At 40.1% G+C, this 18,933-nt stretch overlaps 1 protein-coding gene across 2 annotated transcripts in view; it reads right to left on the reverse strand.

Annotated features, from left to right (window-relative positions):
- The window catches only part of TMEM248 (transmembrane protein 248), a 34,346-nt gene that overhangs the window by 3,415 nt on the left and 11,998 nt on the right, over nt 1–18,933 (reverse strand). Inside the window, exons 2-7 of one of the 2 annotated variants that reach the window (XM_075995389.1) lie at nt 13,489–13,637; nt 11,059–11,235; nt 5,927–6,212; nt 3,976–4,126; nt 2,370–2,553; nt 778–921 (exon numbers count right to left, since the gene is read on the reverse strand). In XM_075995389.1, the coding sequence (XP_075851504.1) occupies nt 778–921; nt 2,370–2,553; nt 3,976–4,126; nt 5,927–6,212; nt 11,059–11,235; nt 13,489–13,500 (954 nt within the window). In that variant the 5' untranslated portion in view covers nt 13,501–13,637. The remainder of the gene's footprint in view (nt 1–777; nt 922–2,369; nt 2,554–3,975; nt 4,127–5,926; nt 6,213–11,058; nt 11,236–13,488; nt 13,638–18,933) is intronic. The other variant, XM_012764077.2, reaches the window with a different exon arrangement.

An 18,933-nucleotide genomic window follows, 5' to 3' on the forward strand; every position in this document is an offset into this window, starting at 1 on the left:
ACTACTTCTAATGAAAAGACAGAAACTACAGCTGGTCGTCCACATCTGCAGTTTCTGCATCCACGGATTCAATCATGGACTGAAAACACTCAAAAGAAAGAAGCCAATAAAAAAATAAGGCCAGGCACAATGGCTCACGCCTCTGATCCTAGCACTCTGGGAGGCCAAGGCAGGAGGACTGCTTGAGCTCAGGAGTTCGAGACCAGCCTGAGCAAGAGTGAGACCCCGTCTCTACTATAAACAGAAAGAAATTAACCAAACAACTAAAAATAGAAAAAATTAGCCGGGCATGGTGGCACATGCCTGTAGTCCCAGCTACTTGGGAGGCTAAGGCAGGAGGATCACTTGAGCCCAGGAGTCTGAGGTTGCTATGAGCTAGGCTGACGTCACGGCACTCTAGCCCAAGCAAGAGAGTGAGACTCTGTTTCAAAAAAAAAAAAAAAATACAATTTAAAATAATACAAATAGAAGTACAGCATAACAAATATTTACATAGCATTTACACTGTACTAAGTATTGTAAGAAACCTAGAGATGATTTAAAGTATAAGAGGATGTGTGTAAGTTATATGCAAATATTATGCCATTTTATATAAGGGATTTGAGCATTACTGGATTTTAGTATCCAAGGGGGTCCTGAAATCAATCTCCTGTGCCCCTGTAATTTCTCCGGAGGAAAGGTGCCACCCACAATAAATGGAATAAGGACGAACTGTGACTTTCTGTATATATAGGGACCTCTTGCAAAATGCTGGGCCAGACCCTGTCCACTGCTCACCTTCTCAGGACAAAATTCGGGATTGCTCTGACGCAGCTTGCTGGGTCTGCCTTTGATAACAGCATAGCAAAACATTGTTATCACCATCACGAAGAGGAAGTAACTGGTGTGCATGAGATGCAAGTTTATTAATGAACGGTCATCCTAAATAAAGAGGAGAAAAAAACCTGAAACGATACCTGCACTGAGTTGTTGAAAAATTTTAAAGCTTGGTTTTTGGAGACAGGATTCACAACCTCCAGACTTGCTTTAACTTTCAGTCTTAAACTCAAAGAGGAGGTTTCTCTTTTTGTCTCCTAAACTACCAAAGCTGGATCTCATTAAGTGAGGACACGGTGTTCCTGAGCCATCCCTGCGGAGACCACCCACTCCTTCCTAAAGCTGTGCGCCCTCCCACACTGCCCCAACCCTCCACCCCACCCCAGGTGTCTTTAACCCCCACTCTTTTCTGGACTTGTGTCTTCTTCCCCTGTCTGCTCTCCAACTGCCTGCATTCCTAACTCCAGGCTACCTATCCAGCAGGAAGGCCTCGGCACATCCCCCTCCCCAGGGGCAGCTTCTTCCCTTCTGCTTTTTCCTACTTCTCAAGTCCCTGGCTGAAAATGCTGAGGTCATCCTTGATTAGCTCCTCTTTGACTTCCCACATGCAATCAATCTCCAGGCCCTGTCAGTCCTTAGAGAGCCCAGACTCGCTTCCATTCCTGTTCCTTCTTCATCTCCAGTCCTCAAGGCACCAGCCTTGGGCCCCTCCCGTTTACACATCAAGGGGAGCACAGTCTTACTGACACCCTGCTTTACCAACCCTTACAGCCACAACACCAGCAGCGACTACCCTGCCAAGGAGAAAGGCCGAATGCCTCAGCTGGCACGAAGGGCCCCTGGAACCTGGCCTCTGCCTGCCACCCAGCCTGATGTCCACTGCTCACTTCCTCAGGCCTCTAGCCTAACAATTGCTTCCACTGGATAAAAATAAACTATGGAAAAGGGAAAAGGACCAAGCCCAGCGACGAAAAATCCAAACTAACACATCCTGACAGGAACAAACAAAGGGCATTTACAAAATACCACAGCAGTCTGTTAAAAGTGGGCTCAAGTCTAAGCAGGAGGCTAAGCCAACATATCACCTGCTAGACAAGGGTTTTCTCCTTTCCTGTGTTAAGTTAAATACCATTCAAGCCTCAGTATCTAGCCAAAGACTCATCTCCTGCTGCTACTCACTTCTACCTTTCTGAACTCCACACAGCACTGCTTGTTGCTCATGCTGACACTAACCAATTATTCTTCTGTGGTTGGGTATATCAATCTAAGTCTGTACAAGCATCTCTTATAACCCCCATGGGTTAGGCACAAAGCAGTGGCTCAATAAATAACTACTGCTGAACTAAACAGAAAATGAAGAAAAGAACATTTTTCTTAACCAAAAGAGTGGTGCATTTTTCCAAGTTTCTACCACTCCACCCAGTCTCCCAACCCAGCTGGAAATTTAGAGTGGCAGGGTCTGAGCTAACCCAAGGGAATAAACAGGGCCCACGGTAACAGTTTTAACACACACATGCATGCACACACACGTGACACATGATGTTTTTACTTACATCTGGAACAATAACTGTAAGCTTGGGATTTAAAGCATGATAGACTTTTCCAATGGCCCCCTTATAACACCAGAAAGGATTGTAATCTTGAGCATATTTTGTGTTGGCATCTCTGGCAGTTGTGAAGATCTTGTACCAGAGCGTGGCGTTGCTGTATGTGTCAGGAACACAGTGCGGTGGCTGTCTGCAAGGGAAGAGAAGGAAGGATGCGTGCTCAGTGGCCATTTTATTGTGTCACCCTCACAGCACCTGGCAACACTGAACACAGCAACATGTGTGGAAAGGGAAAATAGGACGGGTGCAGTGGCTCATGCCTGTAATCCTAGCACTCTGGGAGGCCAAGGCGGGTGGATCTTTTGAGCTCAGGAGTTCAAAACCAGCCTGAGCAAGAGCGAAACACAGTCTCTACTAAAAATAGAACTAAATTAATTGGCCAACTAAACATATATAGAAAAAATTAGCTGGGCACAGTGGTGCATGCCTGTAGTCCCAGCTACCTGGGAGGCTGAGGCAGGAGGATCACTTGAGCCCAGGAGTTTGAGGTTGCTGTGAGCTAGGCTGATGCCATGGTACTCTAGCCCGAGAAACAGAGTGAGACTCTGTCTCAAAAAAAAAAAGAAAGGAGAAATAACATGAGATGTACATGTCTCTGACAATATGTTTGAGATAAACACCATTATATTTTTAGTTTAAGAATCTTTAAAAAAAAAAAAACACATAACAGAAGAAATAGGCATCTGACATTTAGGAATCTGGGTATTGGATTTTTGCCTTCAGAATTCAACCCACATCCTCTCACATATGATAAGGCCAAAGGGGACCCTGCTCCTTTTAAGCCTTTGTCCTCAAATTACCTAACTTTTTAGTTACAAATGGAACCTTTACATACCAATGTCTGCATCAGGCATTATAACACCAAATGTTTTAACTTATCTGTTCTTGTCCTACAAACCTCCAAATATCTAAAAATAGATGAATCCCAGGATAATTCTTATTAAAATAGGATTCACCACAAAATTCTTTTAAATAGGCTATATCTTATATATTTCACATATTTATGTATAGGTCACTATCCCTTTTACAGAGAAAGGAGAAGGAAAAAAAACCCTAAAGGCAAAGCAGTAACATTGACTGAAAAATTGAAGCAGATGTTTCAGAAACAGTAATTGTCTAATGGAGAAAAAGGTTCGATTTATAGTCCTGATTTTAATGTAAACTCTTTCTGGATAATGGAGATGAACAAAATCTTTAGAGAAGCCTGATTATCAGTCACTCTGGTTGCCAGGTCAGCTCTTATTTACCCTTTCTTCGACCTGCTGCTTCTGTTCTACTCCTGTAAGAAAGGCAGCCCAAGAACACCCAATGGCAAGCAGGTGCTTTTATTGCCTTGTTAAAGTACTAACTTTCTAAGATTTATATGCAAGCAGTTCTAGCTTTAGAATTCCAAACTAAACTTAAATAAACCTTTAGAGAGGTGTGAGCAGTGATAATTCTACAAAGAAATGCCATGCGAGCCATCCTCAGAATCTGCTGCTGAAGCAGCCCAGCCATACTCATGGCAAAAGTAGCTCCTCACGCACATCTCCTGGGTGCCAGAAACACTTACACGGTGACAGGGAACACACCAGGGGTGGCCGTGAGGGTCATACAGGCTGTGAACACCACCTGCTCACAGTGACCATGGAGAGCACAGTCATCCGAGCTCCAAGCTGTAGGCAGGGTAAAGGTAATGTTTATCTCCTCGTGGGCTTCTCGGCCTGCGAAAGAAAAATTGTTTCTTTGGTAAATAAAATAATATTTATTATTCTCTAAGATTTGAATAAATTCTGAAATCAAACCCACCCAGGAATCACCTACCAGCCCAGTCAACTGCCTTGTGGGATTTTAGGAACAAGAACTGCCCTGATCTGGCCTGTGAGGCTTGCTCCACTAGCACAGCCACGAAGTGGCAGAGAGGGGCCACCCTGCAGCCAGGGCCTGGAGACGCCAAGCAAGAGCGCGGCAGTTCCTAAGCTGGACAGTTTGGGCTGGGAGAATTCCCACCACTGTTGCAGCATCTGTACAGCACTCTTGCCATTTTCAAATATCTTTTTTATGTATTCTTCACTTAAAATTTACCACCATGCCATGCATGACCAAAGATGTGTTACTGTTCCCTTTTACATATGAACAAACTGAAGATCAAAGGATCTAACAGACTTAAGATGGCACTGGTAAGTGATGAAGCCTAAATTAAAACCACGGTGTTCTAAAGCCACAATAGAAGAAAAAGATCCACTTGCTACAAAGAAAACCCAAAAGTCACCCATACCTTGATTACCAAGGGAATATTGTCACCTCTAATAGCCAATAGAAGGCTGGCAGGCACTCAAAAATTCCTTTAAGGACTTTATATTGCTCAGGCTGGTCTCAACCAATCCTCCCACCTCAGCCTCCCAGAGTGCTAGGATTACAGGAATGACCACCATGCCCAGCCATCCTTTAAAGACTTTAAAAAACGTTTCTCATAACCAAAGAACCAAAGGTTAATTCTTCCAAGGCCCAGGTCTCCCATATGAAGACATTCCTAATTATTCCAGCTTCCACTGATTTCTCATCCTTCTCCCAAATCACTTACAGTCTGCCACAGGTTTTCTGCATTTGGGATTTTTTAAAAAAATTTTTGAGACAGGGTCTTACCGTGTTGCCCAGGCTAGAGTACAGTGGCATGATTATATTCCACAGCAGCTTCGAACTCCTGGGCTCAAGTGAAGCGATACTCCTGTCTCAGCCTCTCAAGTAGCCAGGGGTATAGGCACATACCCCCATAACCAGCTAATTTATTTTATCTTTTACAGAGACAAGGTTTTGCTATGTTGCCCAGGCTGGTCTCGAACTCCTGGCCTCCAGTGATTTTCCCGCTTCGGCCTCTCAAAGTGCTGGGATTACAAGTGTTAACCACCACGCCCAGCTTGCCACTCATTTAGTACTGGTCTAAGGGTAGCACTTCATGTTTTATAGGTGTTTATTTTTCATATTATTTAATAAGCACTTATATAACATTTTCTTTGTACCAGGAACTATTGTAAGTGCTTAATAAACATTAACTCACTGTCTCTTCCATAATCCCAAAATTCCAAGGGAAGAGACCAAATTTTAGGCTTTTCTAGTTCTTCCCAGTAGCTAGAACAGCGCTGAGCTAATGACAAGCATTCAAAAATTTGTAAAATAGCAATGTAATATTTGTAATAAGTACTGAAAACTCCATTAGGCTAAGCAGGAATAAAAATTATGTGTTTGTAAATATTGAGGCCAGAAATAGGCCTTAGAGGGTTTTTTTGTTTCTTGTACTTAAAAACTTTTATTGAGAGACTACTGCAAGCCAAACACTTTACTAAATGAAGACAGTAGAAATGATTCCTTCTTGACCTTGTGTGGTTCAAACTCAACAAAAGAAGACATACGTGCAAAATAAAATATAGTATGATGAGTAAAATCATATGTGGCTAATCCTCTGACTGCCTTGTAATAGTTGCTGCCTGAGAAATCTGAAAAGAACATGGCTAACGCTCACATACCTGAGAGTCCAATCTGATGCCCTAAAATGGTTGAGTACAGATGAGTGACGTTGCGAGAGTACCCTCCAAAGGGTTTCAGTGGATCCAGAGTTAGGGTGATTGCAACTGAGATGTTAACTGGGCCTGAATCCTCCAGGGCCTGGGGGGACTGTGTGGATGCTCTGGCCTGCCCGCTGGTCATTGTGCTTTCCGGAGTTGTGGTGTCATTCGTGAGATGCTTTAATGTTTCATTCTCTGATACACACAAGTCCAAATCATTAAATCGTAGCAGAAAAGTATTCCAATCCTTCAGTAAAGTGAAATAAAGAGAAACAAGTGTGAGCAGGCCCAGTCTCCCACTGCAGGAGTGTGGGCAGGACCCTTGGTGTGGCATCTCATCACAACAGTAAACTACAATTCAGAGTCGGTCATTTAACATAGTGACAACACAGCCACCATCTCTTGCATTGGCAGAACAGTGTGACTTTCCTAATCATTTTCATATTCATAATCTAAAACACAAACTCTTGGTTGGCATGAGATAACTACATAAACTGTGAGATTAAACCCAGTTATTCAAGAAAATGTTTTTTTCTTTTAAAACCAACAGATTATTATTACAGGAAATGACCTAGCCTCAAAATCAAACTTGGAAAGAAAGCTTAAACAAAAGTAGTAAAACACTGAAAGCATTAATCCAAACTTATTTAGTTGTGACAATTAGTTTTTTTAATGAAGCTACCTTAAAATAATTCCTCAAAAGATCAATTCCATATGCCTTGCTCTTTCCCTCTAGAATGCAAAACAGCAGTAAATACCAATACTCATTTGGTACTTTTTCTCCCTTTCATGGACTTTTGATGCCACCTTAGAGCAGAAATTTCAAAACAAAGGGCAGAGATGTTTTCAGCCTTCTTTTAATATCTACAACCTGTACTGATGATTTAAATCATAAACAAGTTTATTTATTTATTATTTTTCTTGAGACAGAGTCTGGCTCTGTTGCCCCGGCATCAGCCTAGCTCACAGCAACCTCAACTTCTGGACTCAAGCGATCCTCCTGCCTCAGCTTTCCAAGTAGCTGGGACTACAGGCATGTACCACCATGCCCAGCTAACTTTTTCTATATATATTTTTAGTTATTTGGCTAATTTTTTTCAATTAATTAATTATTCATTTTTTTCTTTTAACTTACATCAAGCAGATAAGGCTAATTTCTTTCTTTCCCTTCCTCCCTTCCTTCTTTTTTTTGAGACAGAGTCTCACTTTGTTGCCCAAGCTAGAGTAAGTGCTGTGGCATCAGCCTAGCTCACAGCAACCTCAAATTCCTGGGCTCAAGCAATCCTCCTGCCTCAGTCTCCAAAGTAGCTGGGACTACAGGCATGTGCCACCATGCCCGGCTAATTTTTTCTATATACATTAGTTGGCCAATTAATTTCTTTCTATTTATAGTACAGATGGGGTCTTGCTCTTGCTCAGGCTGGTTTCAAACCCCTGACCTCGAGCAATCTGCCTGCCTCAGCCTCCCAGAGTGTCTTTCTATTTTTTTAATAGAAGTAGGGTCTTGCTCTTGCTCAGCCTGGTCTCGAACTCCTGACCCTGAGCAATCCTCCCACCTCGGCCTCCCAGAGTGCTAGAATTACAGGAATGAGCCACCGTGCCTGGCCCATAAATGAGTTTTAGAAACACATACAGCTAATTACAGATGCCAACATAGTAAAGGACCCACCAAGGTCTATTTTAATTTTAGCAGAAACCCAAAGGTAAATGCTAAAGTACCAACAACAAACCTAACCTAGCCTATACATGTAACTTCTTTTTCCCAAGCAACATTAGTTTAGAAAAAGTTGCCAAATGTGCAGCCAAACCAAGATACACTTCCCATTACTCTAAAATTAATATTCATTAAAAACGCTATTTAAGCAATCCCCGAGCAGCCAAGTGAGTCTACCTTTACAACATTAGTATTAACTGTCTGTGACATTTAATAAGACTGCAACTGGATCTATCAAATTACACTTTCCCTAATACCTGCAAACTTAGCAAACCATTCCAGTACATTAGGACTGAAAATGAACACTCTAGTCTGAGCCCTACGTATTCCAGAAACTGAGGCCAAGAGCAAATTCAGGACCGTCAAATTCTAGGTGAAGGCAGAATCAGCATTAAGTTCTGATTCACAGCCCAAAACTTTTCGCATACACAAGCTGCTTTTCATATAACTCAGGATCCTCATTTGAAAATAAAATTGCTACATTAATCATAACCAAAGTTCTGCAGCCATCTCTGCACTGTATTCCCACAGAGCTGGATTCCATGTTGAACAGCTGGCCAAAGCTGAGACCAGGCCCATTCTGATTATTAAGGGCTAGCTATCCAGGCCACGTCTTTTTTTAATGAAGTTATTTTCTTTAACCATTTTTATGGCCTATGAATATTAGGTATATAACACAGGCCAGGAAACAAAATATAGTTTTCTTTTCTTTTTTTTTTGGGACAGAGTCTCACTCTGTTGCCCAGGCTAGAGTGCTGTGGTGTCAGCCTAGCTCACAACAACCTCAAACTCCTGAGCTCAAGCAATCCTTCTGCCTCAGCCTCCCGTGCAGCTGGGACTACAGGCACCAGCCACCACGCCCAGCTAATTTTTTGTTTCATTTTTAGTTAACTGGCTAATTTTTCTATTTTTAATAGAGATGGGGTCTCGCTCTTGCTCAGGCTGATTTCGAACTCCCGACCTCGAGCAATCCGCCTGCCCGCACCCAGCCCAAAATATAGTTTTAATTACTACTTTTAAACTTAAAAAAACCTACCAAAAAACCAAACATAAATATTTTAGTAAGACTTGCTATACTGAACAATGTAAGATCTTCAAGTTTTATGAATATAGAAGTTTTAGAACACACCTATTTAAATGTTAACTAATTAGATCTTTCCAAAATACCTACATCCCAGAATAAAATTTGACATAGTATCACCTGACTGTAAACTGAATAAACCTTCAACACCAATCCTTAGCACCTCAAACAAGAATACAAAGTTGTAACATTTTTAAAAATTTTACATGAGGATCAAGAAAAAAACAATCTAAGTAGTCTCAAAACATTTTTCAACTTGAGTAAAACCATGTAATACTTTCAAAAAGTAAGACTGTTTTGAGATTCTCTTTGAGTTTTAATAACCATTTTATCTTAAAATAAACTACTATACAAAAATTAACAGTTTAGGGATTTTTCCCCCTAGGCAAAAACTTTGCTATGGCAACATAAGGTACACATAACCAGCCAGCTTGCAAAGAGTAGGACAAACCCAGAGCGTCAGGCTACATCTTAACCATTGGCCTTGGTCAAGTGTTCAACACAGACTTGGGCTATTCAGGAAAGGAATTCCAGGATGCTGCAGAGCTATAGCTGTGATTAGAAAGTTCATTTTCACCCCTAACGTGGATGCAGCCTGTTTGTGCAACTCAAAGACTCACGCAGGGTCAGAAAAGAGAGAGAATTAAGCCGCCCAGTACATCCCTTGGTAAGAAACTCTTTGAAAGGGTTTCATGGTAAAAATAGCTAAAACTCGTTACTTTAACTGTGTTCACGTGTGAAGGCTGTCCCTCCTGCCAAGATCACCTATGATCTAGAATGCCACAGAGCAACAGTCCCCAACCTTTTGGCACCAGGGACCAGTTCCATGGAAGACAATTCTTCCACGGACTGGAGGGTGGCAGGGGATGGTTCCAGGTTGAGTCAAGCACGTTACATTTACTGTGCAAACTCTCTGCTAACGATAGTCCGTATTTGCATCTGCTCCCCAGCACTAGCATCATCACCTCAGTTCCACCTCAGATCATCAGGCATTAGATTCTCATAGGGAGCGTGCAGCCTATGAGATCCCTCGAATGTGCAGTTTACAGTATGGTTTGTGCTCCTGTGGGAATCTAACGCTTCAGCTGATCTGACAAGAGGCGGGGCTTATGCGGTGATGGGAGCGACGGGGAGTGGCTGTAAATACAGACTAAGGGCTTCACCAGCTGGCCCAATACTGGTGGGCAGCCATAGAACACAAGAGAAAGCCAATTACACTGAGTAGAGAACTCTCCTCTCACCACAGCAAGGCACCTACAATGTAGCAACAACATGATCCAACATGATCCAATCCCCACCCCCCACCAACAAACAAACCCAGGAAGAAAAAAGTTCTGAAAGAGAAGGCACTGGAGGAATCTGTTAAGAACTAATCTGTCCTATATGCAAAGTTTGGAGGATGGACACGCTTGAAGCTCTGACTCGAGGGGGCAGGGGAGGCATGGGCAATATACATAACCTTAACACTTGTACCCCATAATACGCTAAAGTAAAAAAAAAATTATAAAAAAAAAGAAAACAACTCTAAAAAAAAAAAACTAATCTGTCCTAAAAGAAACCTTATCAGTAAATTCATCAAATCATTAATTCTATATAATTTCTAATATGTAAAATAAATTTATAAATAGGTATATTATCATTCCCCTCTATTAAGCAAGAATTATTACATGTGTTGTTTTCTAATATGCAAATTATGCATCTTTTAAAATCTACATTATAAGTGTTCAAACTATACCTGATTTAAAGATTAAGGATCAATGCCCCAATAATTTATTTCAATTTCCTAAAATGTAAACTCTAGGAGGCAAGTTTATAGATATCTGACGTTTTCCTTGATTAAAAACAAATATATTTGAAAATAGATCCTGCTTTTGAATTTCTTTAGGATCCCTTCTTATACAATGAAAAAGTCATCAGTACAGCTGATAAAACTCTATGATAAGTGGCTTTAAAATATCAAATGCTCAGTTTTCTAAAACTGCAATGAGCTAATACAAATATCAAAGAAGTCAGTTCTCTAGCTTCTTGACACAAATCATTTTATAAATATACTCTCCAAAATACATCTGTTTCATTGCCAAAATAGTCTAACTGAAACTGATAGCACTATATCTATTACATCTAATTAGGTATTTCGTAATAAAGCAAGTCAAGGGAAGATGGAAAGTTGTGAATAAATTCTGATCTAACTAGGTGAAAAAAATCACAACCCAAGAAAGGTGTAGGGAAAGCTACAAGGTGTTTCCCCACTCTACAAGGTCCAGGCAGCCTGACAGGAGAAGTTAGGATATACCGTACCTCTGCCATTTCTGGTGATTTAATCTCCTTGATTTTGAAGAAATAGCCCAGGGTCAAGAAAGCTATTGCCATGGCACTCACACTGATCATAAAGACCACCAGAGGAGGCCGACTGCTGATGTACACCTTCAGGTTCTCCAGGGGGTTGATGTTGAACATTATTCTGATCAGCTTCACCTAAAAGAAATTAATCAGAAGACTGATTAATCATGGACTGACTTACCAAAAAAAAGCGATGATTCTCACTTCTGTCTCCTTTAGAAGTTTGGTGGGTGACACTCCTTATTCAATTTGAGAAATGTCTGACCACAAATTCATTCAAGACTAGGAAAAAAAAAACACTAAATGTTAACTGTCATTACCTCAAAATGGCAGAATCTAGGAAGATATGTATTCTCTTTCAGTTTGAATCTCCTAAATATTCTATAATGAATATTGCTACTTGCATATTACTTAAGAAAATGTTTAAGCAGGTCAGTAACGTGACACTATAATACATGCCAACATGGACAGAAACAGAGGCTGCTCTCGTTTCATTGAAAAGGTGAGTTCTATTTATTCAACATTCTGTCTTGTTCACTGTCATATCGGTCATGGCCATCCCAGCACCTGGCACAGAGAAGGCTCAATAAATACTGACTGAATGTTATCACTCCTTGGCCTGGAACACTCCTGAGGCTTCCCACCAACCTAGGAATGAGATCGGCAACATCTCCCCATCACAGTCCATGGGGTTTCGTGACCCAGAGCCCTGCCAACCTCTCCAACTGCACTGATGTCAACTCTCCCTCCCCCCTCACTGGGCTTTGGTCACACTGGCCTTGCTAGTGTCTAGGATCAGCCTGTCAATTTCTGCAAGGAAGTCAGCTGGGACTTTGTCAGGGATACACAAAATCTGTGGGTCTGGGGAATACTGCCATCTTAACAATGTTGTCTTCTAGCTGGTGTACCTGGGATGCCCTTCTGTTTATTTAGGTTTTAATTTATTTTAACAGTGTTTTCTGTTGTCAAAGTGGAAGTTTGCACTTCTTTTGCAAAGTTTATTCCCAAGTATTTTATTGTTACAATTTTTGGACATGACCTAACTGCAGGCTTTTACCTCTGCCTGGGATACTTTTCCTAAACCTTTTTGCACACTTGCTTTTCTGAAAACAGCCCCTCAGAGCAGGCCTTCTCGGATCACTCTCAGTTCCCAGTCTCTCAGCATCCCCCTTTATTTCTTTCAGACTCTTCAGCGTCAGTCAAGGATACAATTATTTTTCTACTTGTTTATTATCCGCCATGCCTCATTCGTGAGCTCCATGAGAGCAGAGATTTTGCCTGTCTTATTTATGCGTACAGCTCTACAGCTCTGACCCCTGGCCCCTAGAACAGCAGCTGGCACACAATGAGCACTTATAAATATGAGTAGACTACAACATTAACAAAAAAGTTTTTAAAAAGTCTATACCAGCTTTTAAATTTTAGAGACAAAAAGATGCATCAACAGCCCCTAGGAACAAACAGCAACCACCTGCAATAAGCCAGGTACTTTAAGATGGAAAATAATATCCTTTCTCTTCTCCCCAGAGGCAAACCCAGTCTTTAAATTGGCAAGTACCATTATCCATGCATGTTTTATGAACTTTTACTATACATGTATATATACAAACAGATATATTACTGATACTGTATTTGAAAATCTGGGGAAATTGATATATATTTTTTATATATATATATATCATCTATATATATCTCCTTATGCTATTTTCACTCAACATTCTGTTTCTGAGATTTATCTGTTGCTCTAGGTCGATCTAGTCCACTGAATTTAACTATGTGTACATGTAATTGTTCCATTATCTCAGAGTTGTCCCAGACTGAGAAGCCTAGCTCAGTTCTTCCTACTGTTTCACCCACAAAGGGCACTGCAACAGGTACAAGAGTGGCTTGCAGTACAAGGTCACAGAGTAGGGCCCATCTTCAACTTGACTGAATATTGTCAGACCATTCGCCAAGGAAATCATACCAACTTACACTTCCCCCAGCAATGAAGGGCTTGCTCCATTTCCCAATATTCATGCCACCACTTGATATTCTAAGGCATACTGATTTGAGCCAACAAGATAGATGTGAAATGGTATCTCACTATTATTTTAAAATAAATCTCCCTGAAACGAAGCATCTTTTCATTTTTTATCAGCCATCTAGGTTATTCTTAAGTGAATTATCTGAATCCTTTGGCCATTTCCTAGTAGGATGTTAGTCTATTTCTTATTAATAATATCTAGGAATTCCTTTTACGTTCTGGATACTGACCCTTTAACAATTTTATGTTACATATAACAACTCTAAGTCCGTGGATTTTCTTTAATAGAGTTTATGATATCTTTTGCCATATAAAAGGTTCTTGATATTTTTAACAGCTTTATTGAGATGTAATTCACATACCATACAATCCATCCATTTAAAGTATACAAGCCAGCTGGGTGTGGTGGCTCACGCCTGTAATCCTAGCACTCTGGGAGGCCGAAGCGGGTGGATCGTTTGAGCTCAGGAGTTCGAGACCAGCCTAAGCAAGAGCAAGACCCCCGTCTCTACTAATAAATAGAAAGAAATTAGCTGGACAACTAAAGTATATATAGAAAAAAAAAATTAGCCGGGCATGGTGGCGCATGCCTGTAGTCCCAGCTACTCGGGAGGCTGAGGCAGAAGGATTGCTTAAGCCCAGGAGTTTGAGGTTGCTGTGAGCTAGGTTGATGCCACGGCACTCTAGCCCAGGCAACAGAGTGAGGCTCTGTCTCAAAAAAAAAAAAAAAAAAAAAAAAGTTTTTTTACAAGCCAATGATTTTTAGTATATTCACAAACTTGACCAACAATCACAACAATTAATTTTCAAGCATTTCCATTACTCCATAAAGAAATTCCATACCCTTTAGCAGTCACTCATTTCCCTCAGCCCTAAGGCAACCACTTTCCCTGTACTTTTCCTGTCTGTATAGATTTGCCCATTCTGCACATTTCAAATAAATGGAACCATATATTAAAAATATGTGGTCTTTTGTGACTGACTGAGTTCTTTCATTGAGCATAATGTTTTCAAGGTTCATCCATACTATAGCACACACATCAGTACTTTGCTTTTTAATTTCCAATATATTCCAATGTACAAAATATTTTAGTTATTCATAAACATTTTGTTTAACCATTCATCAGTTGATGGACATTTGGGTTTCCACTTTGTAGCTACTGTGAATAATCCTGCTATGAACATATGTGTAAATTTTTGTGTGGACATGTTTTCATTTCTCTTGGCTATATACCTATGAGTAGCATAGCTGGGTCATATGCTAACTGTATGTTTAACCTTTTGAGGAGCTATTAGACTGTTTTCCAAAGTACCTGAACCATTTTCCATTCCCGCCAGCATTCCATTCCCTCATTAGAATGAGTGTTCTAATTTCTCCACAACCTCACCAACACATTTTCTTTTACAGTCATCCTAGTGGGCATGATGTGGTATCTCATTAAGGTTTTATTTTGCATTTCCTTGACAGCTAGAAGTTCTTGATTTGAATGTATTTACATTTATCAACCTTTTCCTTTTATGACTGTGTATGTGGGAATGATTTAAGAATTTCTTCCCTATCCTTATGTGTCAAAGATTTTTTACATTCTTTTCTTTTACAAGTTTTTTAGCTTTAGTTTTTACCTTTAGTCTCTCATCTCCTTGGAATTGATCTGGGAAGTCTAGAAAAAGTCTAACCTTTTCCTCTATGGGTGGCTAACTGTCCAATATCATTTACTTAATAGCTCATCCTTTTCCCACAGATTTGTAATGCCATCTCTCACACACAGCAAGTTCCCATATACTGGTGGGCTTGTTTCTGGGCTTTTTCTTCTGTTCCATTGCTATATCTGTCTCTCTCTACCTCAATACCAAGCTGTCTTTTTTTTTTTTTTTGAGACACAGTCTCGCTTTGTTGCCCAGGCTAGAGTGCCATGGCATCAGCCTAGCTCACAGCAACCTCAAACTCCTGGGCTCAAGCAATCCTGCTGCCTCAGCCTCCTGAGTAGCTGGGACTACAGGGCATGTGCCACCATGCCCAGCTAATTTTTTCTATATATATTAGTTGGCCAATTAGTTTCTTTCTATTTATAGTAGAGACGGGGTCTCGCTTTTGCCCAGGCTGGTTTCCAACTCCTTACCTCGAGCAATCAGCCGGCCTCAGCCTCCCAAAGTGCTAGGATTACAGGCATGAGCCACCGCGCCCGGCCAATACCAAGCTGTTTTAAACCTTGCTATCTATTACAAGTCATCTACCATTTTATTGTTATTATTCAAAATTGTCTTAGCTATTCTTGGCCCTTTAATCTCCCATATGAATTCTAGGTTGCAATTATTAAGTTTTCAGAAAAATCTTGCTCAGATTTAAACTGGAATAACAGCAAATATATTAATTCGGGGAAGTAATGACATCTTTACAACTTTGTGTTTCCTAATTTATCAATGTGGTATTCTTCTACATTTACTTGGGTCTATGTTTCTTTTTCAATATATTTTTTTTAAATTTCACTACAAAGGTCTTACACATTTTGTTAGATTCAAAGACATACTTGGCCGGGCGCAGTGGCTCACGCCTGTAATCCTAACACTCTGGGAGGCCGAGGCGGGCAGATTGGTCGAGGTCAGGAGTTTGAAACCAAGAGTGAGCCTGACCAAGAGTGAGACCCCGTCTCTACTGTAAATAGAAAGAAATTAATTGGCCAACTAATATATATATATAGAAAAAATTAGCCGGGCATGTGGCGCATGCCTGTAGTCCCAGCTACTTGGGAGGCTGAGGCAGCAGGATTGCTTGAGCCCAGGAGTGTGAGGTTGCTGTGAGCTAGGCTGACGCCACGGCACTCACTCTAGCCTGGGCAACAAAAGCGAGACTGTCTCAAAAAAAAAAAAAAAAACCCAAAGATATACTAATATATGCAGCTATCCTGGATGGTATCCTCTAAAAATATTTTCTATTGTTATTAGTTTATACAGAAGACTTTTGCATACTGTTCTTGATTCCAGATACTTTGCTGAAATATTTTAAATTCTAATTAGCCTGTTTGTAGCTTCTCTTAGATTTTCTGTGTAGACAATCACATTGTTTGCAAACAGTAAGTATATCTTCCTTTCCAATCCTTGTATCATTTTTCTTTACTACTTTGACTAGAACCTTCAATGAAATGGTGATTAGAAGTGGGAACAATAGGAATTCTTGCCCCCTTCCTGACTTTAAAGGAAATGCTTTTAATGCTTCACTATTAAATATGGTATATATCATAGGTTTCTGACAGAAATCCCTCACTAGCTTAAAGAAGTATCCTTCTATTCCAAGTATGCAAAGAGATTTTCATTATAAATGTTACAATTTTTCTCCTTTAATCTGTTAACATAAACTACGTGGACTAATTTTTTCCAAGCTGATTCATACTCATACTCCTTAGGTAAGTTTTATATGATCATGATTTTTAAAAATATGCTGTGTCTGCTATATTTTATCCTGGATTTTCATATCTATTCATACATAAGATAAGAAAATTACAGGCCATTATCACACTCTCCACGAATGTACAGTCAGTTCTCTGTATTGGCATTTGTAGATTCAACCAATGAAAATTTAAAATATTGGAAAAATGACAAAATGCAAATAAAAAATACAGTGTAACAACTATTTACATAGCACCTATATTAGGTATTATAATCTACAGCTGATTTAAAGTATACAGGAAGAGGCACATAGATTACATGCAAATACTATGCCACTTAATTTCAGAGACTTGAGCATGCCCAGATTTTTGTATGGGGACATGTGTCCTGGAACCTGTCCCCCAGATACCAAGGGACAGCTGCATATATTCATTCCTTGATTAACATGACAAGGTCATACTAGTGTTGTAAAAATTAAATGAATTTGTTCATTCTTATCCACTTTCTAGAACAATGTAAATAAAGTGCACTTCTATTTCTTGGAAGTTTGATAGACCCTGGCCAGAAAACCATCTGGGTCTGCCAAGTTTTTCTTTTGGTGGGTTGTCTTCACTACTTACTCATGTTTTTTAATGGCTACAAGTCTATATTTTCTATTTCAATTGAGTCAGTTTTGATAAGATATTATTTTAGGAAATTATCCATTTTACATTGATTTTTGAATTTTCTGACACAGTATTATTTTATGATTTGTTCCATTTTTAATTTAGTTAAAATTATGTTCTTTTCCATTACAAATGTTTTTGTGTGTGTTTCCCTTCTCTTTTTAATCAACCTTGCCGGGAGCTTTATTAATGTTATCAAAGTTTGTAGATTGCATCTAGACTATTTTTTTGTTTTCTAATTTCAGTAATTTCTACACTTAAAAAAAAAAATTTCCTCCATCTAGCCAGGCATGGTGGTGCACACCCATAGTCCCAGCTACTCGGGATGGCTTGAGCCCAGGAGTCTGGGGTTACAGTGAGCTATGATCACTTACTGCCTCATGGCCAGGCAACAAAAGGAAACACTGTTTGAAAAAAAAAATTATTTCCTCTATCTGCTTTGAGTTTATTCAGTTCAGTTTTTCTATGTCAGTTGTAATCTTAGCTCATATTTTTAAATTTCTTTTCTAATGTAAGCATTTCAGAATATAAATTTCCTTCCACACACTCCTCCTTTAGTTGTGTTCCCTTCCCTCTCCACTACCACCAATCTAACCCATCAGCAAATCCTGCTGATTTTCTTTCCAAAACATATCTCAGATCCAACCACTCTGCCCATCTTCTTGCTAAGATGACAGAATCTGATAACTGTATCAGCCCTCTGCAGCCCTGAGACCTCACATCCAAGGCTGCACTGAGTCTCTCTCTGTACCTCTATGTCCCAAAGCACACCCAACACTGTACTCATCTGCTCTCCTGTCCAACCTGGCTCTCCCTCCTGTATTCCCCATCTCAATCCAGAACTTTGGGAAACATCCTAGACTTCTGCCTCACTCACCATATCCAAGCAATTACTAAGTGCTAAGGATTCTACTTCTTTAACATCACTTACTTCTGCCTCTTTCTTTCCATACCCCTCTGCTACTCATCTTCTCTTTGGGGACCACTGCTAAGATTCTCAATTAGAATTTCCTGCTACCAAAGACTCTAGCCTCCACGCTACGATCACAGTTATTTTCCCAAATGTGAATCTAGTCATGTTACTGCTTACATCTCTCACAGCTCCAAACAACCAAAGGATAAAGTCCAGCCTCCTCAGAAGGGCAGCCCATCATGAGCTGGGTCGTGTCTGCTTCTCAATGAGCTTGCCCCAACACTCCCTACTCCATCTGCTTGCAATTCCCACAATGTATTAGACAATGTCATAGCTTTGAGCCTGTGAGTCCACTGGCCCTCCTGACTTTCATGAACCACATCCCACTACTTCACCCACCTCTTCCAAGACTCAGCTCAAGGGTCACCTCTCCTCTATGAAACTTCTCCAGGCCCCTCCCCTAAATCCCTTAGGGAGGTGACGACTTTCACTTTTATGCCCCCATTATACTATGTGCATATTTCTCACACAGCCTGAAAAACCTTAATGCAGCTGCCTGTGTACAGATTTATCTTCCCAACCAAGCTTCCCAAAAGCAGAGATACATCACCTTGTCTCTGTATACCCAATATCTAGACACAAAATAGGTGATCAAAAAATGCAAGTTCACTAAATGAATGAGTCAAATAGTCTAGATTTAAACCATAAACTAAAAAATAATCTAGAAACAATACTAGTTAGCTTAAAATTAATAGGTTCAGAAAAAAAAACCAACAACAGTAAACTAGAGTTTGATTTATTATGCAAGAACAAAACCGTAATCGTTTATAAAAATAAGCAGGATC

This window comes from Microcebus murinus, chromosome 19 (assembly GCF_040939455.1).
Source record: "Microcebus murinus isolate Inina chromosome 19, M.murinus_Inina_mat1.0, whole genome shotgun sequence".
Taxonomy (NCBI): Eukaryota; Metazoa; Chordata; class Mammalia; order Primates; family Cheirogaleidae; genus Microcebus; species Microcebus murinus.